Below are 6,136 nucleotides of genomic sequence, written 5' to 3'. Positions count from 1 at the left end.
GTCGTAGACTTGGTTGTGCTTGTCATTTGTACTAGAATTTTAAAATATGCCTAATTTAGTAAAGAGTTGTATTGCAAGCAAGTAACTTTTACAAGTTTTGGCCAAACCTTGTGTAAGCAAGAACATCTTCATCTCAAATTAATTGAAAAAAGTTTGTCTTACTAAAGAATAAAGGTTGAGAAATCTTATGTGCTACTATCCGAGTCTTAAGACCTTGCGTATGCATGTGGTGCTCAAAATCATTGTGTGGATCTAGCCTGGTGGGCTTAGTGAGCTGCTATAAATCCTTGTGTGAGTTTAGACTTGTATAACCTTGTTAGCTGCTAGAAAATCTCTTTATGCATTTAGGTTATCTACTTAGTTTCCTGATGTAAATGTACTTGAAGATGCATTATGGTCAATTGAGTGGCATGAGTTTCTTTATTAGCAAAATTATAATTAACTTCATATGTAATTTGATGTAAGTATTGTTTGACAACCCGAACATGGTAAATTAAATATGAGATGCAACATACCTTACAAATGAATTAACAATACACTGAAGTGCTTGTGGGCCACTATAAATCTTCGTTTGTTTTTTAAGTTATTATTTGTGTCTGAACTTTAATTGTAAAGTTGAATTTATAAATTAACATTTTAAAATTATAAAAAAACATTGAATTTAATTAAAAAGGCAAAATAAAAGAAAATTTAACAAAAGCAACTCCCTTTCTCCCTAACATTCTATAGAGTGTATATGTGAAGTAAAGAATATGAAGAACAAAATATAAACGGAATTTTTTTACCATTTTTACTAATTCTAGGGTATGACAAATTTTTTACCTTACTTCCTTCTTCCATAAAATAAAGGATAGAAAATGAATTTCCTATGAGCAATTAACCAAGAAAACACAAACATAAAAACCTAGATAAGGAGATTTTTTCAATAAAAAATAAAATCAGTGAGACGTGTGGAATCAATTATCCTATAACACCATTAACGATTCTTTAAAAAAAAAAAAAAAAATCGCAACCAGGGTGAAGTAGGTGGGAAAGAACCAACCACAAACCACTATTAGACAAACAAGAATAAAACATTGAGATATCACAGAATTGCTTCATTTCTCTAATTATGATATACATCCACTCAAGGAGGCAACAATGATAACAACAGTACCAATATCTTGATCAGCACATGCAATACCCTTTGTTCACTCGTGCGTATGGCTTAAGCTACATACAGGGTTTGGCTTATGCTACATACAGGTTGAGACCTAATAATCTAGTTTCTGCATCTACTGAAGGATTGAGACGGGACTCCACTGAATTTGAAGGTGTAACAACTGAAAGACATTCACTGCTCTTTCCATATCCGACCGGTTACTCGGAGCTTGAGCTCCTGCCGGTTGCCGCCAGAGAAAAAGAGAGCCATGTTACGGTGGATGACAAGCCCATCGTAGCTGTCTCGTACCTTGCGGTGGCTATCCCGGATGCTCCTTGGCACTCCCTGCCACATCAGTTTCCTCCCATTCCCACCTACTTCCAAGCTGTAGCTAAAATTCTTTGCTTCACTATCGTTACCCATGAATCTCAAGAAAGCCATGTACACAGGAGCCATGCCCAACAAAAAAGCCTCGAAGTGTAGGCAGAAGTGCTGACCAAAACAATTGAAGACCTGGGCAAGGAAAGTGATGATTACAAAAGCTGTGATGGATGGTTCAATCATTAACGCACAAGGAACGTGCATAAGAGACACGAGAGTAGAATGTGACTTACTGTGAGCATCCATGTTGCATTTTCGACTTCCTGCGGATTGGATTTGACGTATCTATGGTTGAATGTACACCCATCGTGCATGTCCACCTTGTGATCACTTTTCAAGTGGGTAACAAGAGTTGGAACGTCCCCAGTTATGTGGCACTCAGAGCCTGCATAAGGGCAATTGTAGGGTCTGAACCTGCACTGCTGCTCATGTTTCAATTTACTATAGTAGGGAAAGATATCAGAGCATCCAAGTATCTGATATCTGCATGGGAGTTCTAGCGACTCGGCCACCTTCTCAAGAGCTAAGCATCTTATGTTGCCCAGCTCATATCGACAAGTGGGGCAGTGGTTATGTACTCTGAGTTTGCAATCGGAGCAGAGTGTGTGGCCATTGGGGCACTGCAGGAGCAATGACAAGTAACAGAGTCAAAATGGGAAAATCCATTAAACCCGAGAAACAGATAGAGCTGAAGGCATAAAAACTTGCTACCACTCAGATAGTAGCAGGAACTGAATAATTTTAAAGCCATTAAAATTTCAAATTTTTTAAAAGAGCTTTCTGATTTAGGTTTCCATCAATGCCTAAAAGAAGAGAGTTCATTCTCCATCACCAGGGGAGGGGGCAAAAGTCATTGATAATAGAAACATCTAAGAAGGTACATTTAAATAAAAGGAGATGTGATATGATTCCAGAAAAAAAAAAGTAGCTATTTTAAAAAAAAAATTAATGTGCGTAGTTTGGTTGATTTCAGCAAACTTCCTGCCTCGATCGCCTGAATTTCTCTTCTAGATGTTTCTTTCTATACCATATTCCTAGTACATGATTTGAGACAAGTTAAGAGGAAAGAACCTGATGTATGGGGGGGTACATCGAGTTTGTGCAGACTGGGCACTCCAGGAGCTCATGAACACCATTAGTTGAAGACATACCTAATTTAACTCCAGGAAAGAAGGAAGGCTTCCTGAGCTGAAAACTTTCCAACTCATCACTAGCAATTGTTAGTTCACTCTCAGCAGTCTGAGACTCCGAACCTTCCTTGCAAATGGTGTTTCCTGGGGCCATCTGAACTTAATTCACAGATTCCTATTACTTGTGATCAAACAAGACAGAAGGACTACAACAGTTGAAGGTTCCACCTCCTTGTGCACCAGTGTACTTGGTCATGTACAATTGGAAATAAGAAACTCTTCAGTCTCACATGAAATAGTGTATGCTGTGGTTGGAACTGTAAATTTTACTTGGCCATGCAACTGGTGCATAGAGTTAAAGACAGTGACTTGATATGGCCTGAAAAAATAAAAAGGACCTTTCGCATCAGAATGTATCAAATAATAGCATCTAAAGATCTGTAACTTCACCAACTCAATGTGATAGCTGATGAGTAACACCACATTTATCACTCACATTAACACACACACACAAAAAAAAACATTCATCCACCGATTTCATCACAGAGACCAGTTACGTTGAGGCACTGATTGTCAATAGAACTCTAGAATTTCAAGCACAAAGATCAACAGTAAATTTGCACAGCTTATGGTAACTTGGAATTAGGAACTATATGCAACTGACACTGATCTAAGAACTGCAAACAGTTTTATGAGTACAGTGTAGCTAAGACAAATCAAATTCATCTTTTGATGCACAGTTATAGTGAGAGTTTGAAAGAATGCAGGTCATATTAGCTAAGAACCCCAATTTTCCACCTCAGCTCAGCAAAAACCTGGTGAAAAACGCTGGACTTTAAATCTCCAGTGGCATACATTCCAACTCCCAAACCGATCATAACGAAGGAAAGACCTGAAAGACTGAACAGTCAGTTTTCCCCACCCGATGTCCCAAGCTAGTGATATATCAATGTCCCAATCCCCATGGTCCAAGTGCGGTGGTTTGGGATTTGAAAACTATCAAATGATCAAACACAGATTCACAGCAATCGATCACGGCGCAAAAACATAAAAAAATTAAAACAGTCCACTATTTCTTGCGCAAAACGGGGTTTCTTTAGTTAGAAGCTGCAACTTCGTCTCGAAAAGATTACAAATATACAGACACATCCACCGTTTTTTCAGTACTAACTCTGGATACCATCGAACAGTTTAACAAGTAAACTAGTTCATTATCAGCACCGATTAGAACAAATGAAAACAATTCTCTCACTGACGAAAGAAAAATAAAAAGAGAAACAGCTTAACATTACACAATATGTAAACATATACAGATAACAATACTAAAACCAACAAGCTGAGCAAATTGTATAATTTTTTCCTTTATATAAATTATGTAACAATAAGGAAACCATCGATTAGTTTTTCAAATACAATGCTAGCAGCAATTCCTACTGAAACGATAACCACATAAATGAAAAAGAGAGAGAGAGAGAAAGAAGGGAACGCTTTTGAAGTTTAAACAAATTCAAGCAAACTTCAAAAGCATATACACTAAATTCCAAACTTTACTAATCCAATACATGCTCTCGCTAGTCCTCATTAAAGAAACACCCCGTCTTCAAACCAAAAACGGCCAAATTATCAGAAAAAAAAAAGAAAAAAAGATCAAAAACACCAGGACGAAAGAGAAGAGATATCTTATTCATTACTTGCCTACAGCATCTGGAACCTTCATCCGAACTCCGAAATCAGATCAACCCACGAAAGTAGAAAAAAAAATATACAACACCGAAGACGAGGACGATCAAATCAACCCCAAACGCAACTAGAATCTACTTTTTCGGCTACCATTTTCAGCACGTCGGAGAAAAGAAACAAACTACCAAATGGAAATGACAGAAGGCCACGTCGATTCATCCCGCACCGAAAAAGACGCCAGAAAGATCCAAAAACCCTTCAAAAGCTGGACTTGGCTCCACGGGTTTTTCCACACGGGTCACCATTTGTCTTCGCCATTTTCTACTCTCTGCTTTCGGCGTCGTTTGTCACTGGGTGAACGAGGGAAGAGTTCTGAGCCCGAACTTACTGCAGCTTAGTAAAGACATATAAAGATTAACCGACGGTTTGACCATTTAGTCCACACAATCCTAGCCGCACACGTGGGGAGAATCTCAACAAGCCCTCCATCAACCGCAAGTCGCCACGTGTGCATAAACGATTACCAATTTCGTTCAATGATTAAAGTGGTTAGGAGAAAATATGAAGAGGATTAGTTCGGCTTTCCCATCAATTTACTTATCTTTACTTTTTAATCCGACATTTTAAAATAAAATCAACTTCTAAGTCTGAACAGTTCTTATACTTAAATAACTACATGATTTTTTTAAATATAAAAAGTATCTTAAGATAGGAACTACAACGACCAGTATAATAAAATATTTCAAAATTTAAAATTTAAAATTTAAAATTTTATTTTATTGTTAAAATACTAAAAAAAGTTAATAATATTAATTTTAATATTATCATCCAATACAAAAATCCATTTAGCCATTTCACTGACTCTTCGTATTGGAAACACATGAATCATACTTTAAAAAGATAATATTGAGCACAAAAGTGGGGACTCGATTTTCTGGGACTTTTAGCCTCAAACTAACATTATACGCACTCTGTTCCTTTTCGCTGTTGCCCTCCTTTTTGTCTGCATCAATGGCCGCACAGAGGCTAAAAGCCGGAGGTGGGCACTAAAATTGCCGTGCGCATGTCACGCGCATGTTTGAAAAGAGACGAGAATCAAGCACAACCGCGATGTATTAGAGAACGGAGACGCAGTAGCCGTGAATTCGTTCACAAACCCGGGATTACTCACAGGTTGGTGGGCACTGAGTCACTGACTGCTGATCTGAGGCAGCCATGCTGTCCTTGCTACCGGCGTAGCTGGTGCTTCAGACAAACATTTAAGACGACTGGGACTCATCAGGGCCTTGAGCTTCTTTTTTCGTCGTTTGATGGAATCGGTAGGCCAGACTGAGATGATCCTTATCTGCTACCTCGAAGGCGGAACAGCCTTTTTAAGTGTGGATGTGGAGCGACTGTTCGTTACGGGGCCCCCATGGCCATCAGGTGTGGTTGCTTTCGCTGTCGGTCCAGCCGGACAGGCTGAACGAGGCGGGGGCAGTGGGGGTGGTTGGGACGCGCGTTTAAATGCGCTGCTGCGTGGACTGGAGCAACCGTTTGAGCGTGCAATGTTTATGTGCGTCAGGTCCGGAGTCTAGCCAATTAATGTTACGACTCATGAACGGAGGTGATTGCATGTAATAGTTATTTTTTCATATTTAAAGGTTAAATATGTATTAAAAGAAGGAACAAAAACAAATAAAAATATATATCATACATGGCTGATCTAATACGAAAAGTCATTTAGTGAGAAACAAGTGAGATAATCGATCATGTTTTGTACCAAATAGTTTTTCGTATTGGATCAATCCCCTATATCCATATA

At 38.5% G+C, this 6,136-nt stretch overlaps 1 protein-coding gene across 4 annotated transcripts; it reads right to left on the bottom strand.

The window, feature by feature from the left end:
* Window positions 1-1,091: 1,091 nt before the first annotated feature.
* On the bottom strand, window positions 1,092-4,678 carry LOC137948400 (E3 ubiquitin-protein ligase SINAT2-like). 4 transcript variants are annotated; one of them, XM_068794488.1, is made up of 4 exons: window positions 4,344-4,678; window positions 2,594-3,031; window positions 1,756-2,142; window positions 1,092-1,654 (listed from the first exon to the last, which is right to left on the bottom strand). In XM_068794488.1, the coding sequence occupies exons 2-4, from the start codon at window positions 2,804-2,806 to the stop codon at window positions 1,334-1,336; spliced, it is 921 nt and encodes a 306-aa protein (XP_068650589.1). In that variant the 5' UTR covers window positions 2,807-3,031; window positions 4,344-4,678; the 3' UTR covers window positions 1,092-1,333. The 4 variants fall into 4 exon arrangements, with proteins under 4 accessions (XP_068650589.1, XP_068650588.1, XP_068650591.1 ...); XM_068794487.1 differs by having other exon boundaries at window positions 4,348-4,678; XM_068794490.1 differs by having other exon boundaries at window positions 4,518-4,678.
* Window positions 4,679-6,136: the final 1,458 nt, after the last annotated feature.

Source organism: Aristolochia californica, unplaced genomic scaffold (assembly GCF_029961685.1).
Source record: "Aristolochia californica isolate CCGP_79_NKW_82.1479 unplaced genomic scaffold, dmAriCali1.0.hap1 SCAF_13, whole genome shotgun sequence".
Classification (NCBI taxonomy): Eukaryota; Viridiplantae; Streptophyta; class Magnoliopsida; order Piperales; family Aristolochiaceae; genus Aristolochia; species Aristolochia californica.
Note: the sequence above shows the minus strand (reverse complement) of the source record. Positions and strands in the feature narration are given on the sequence as shown.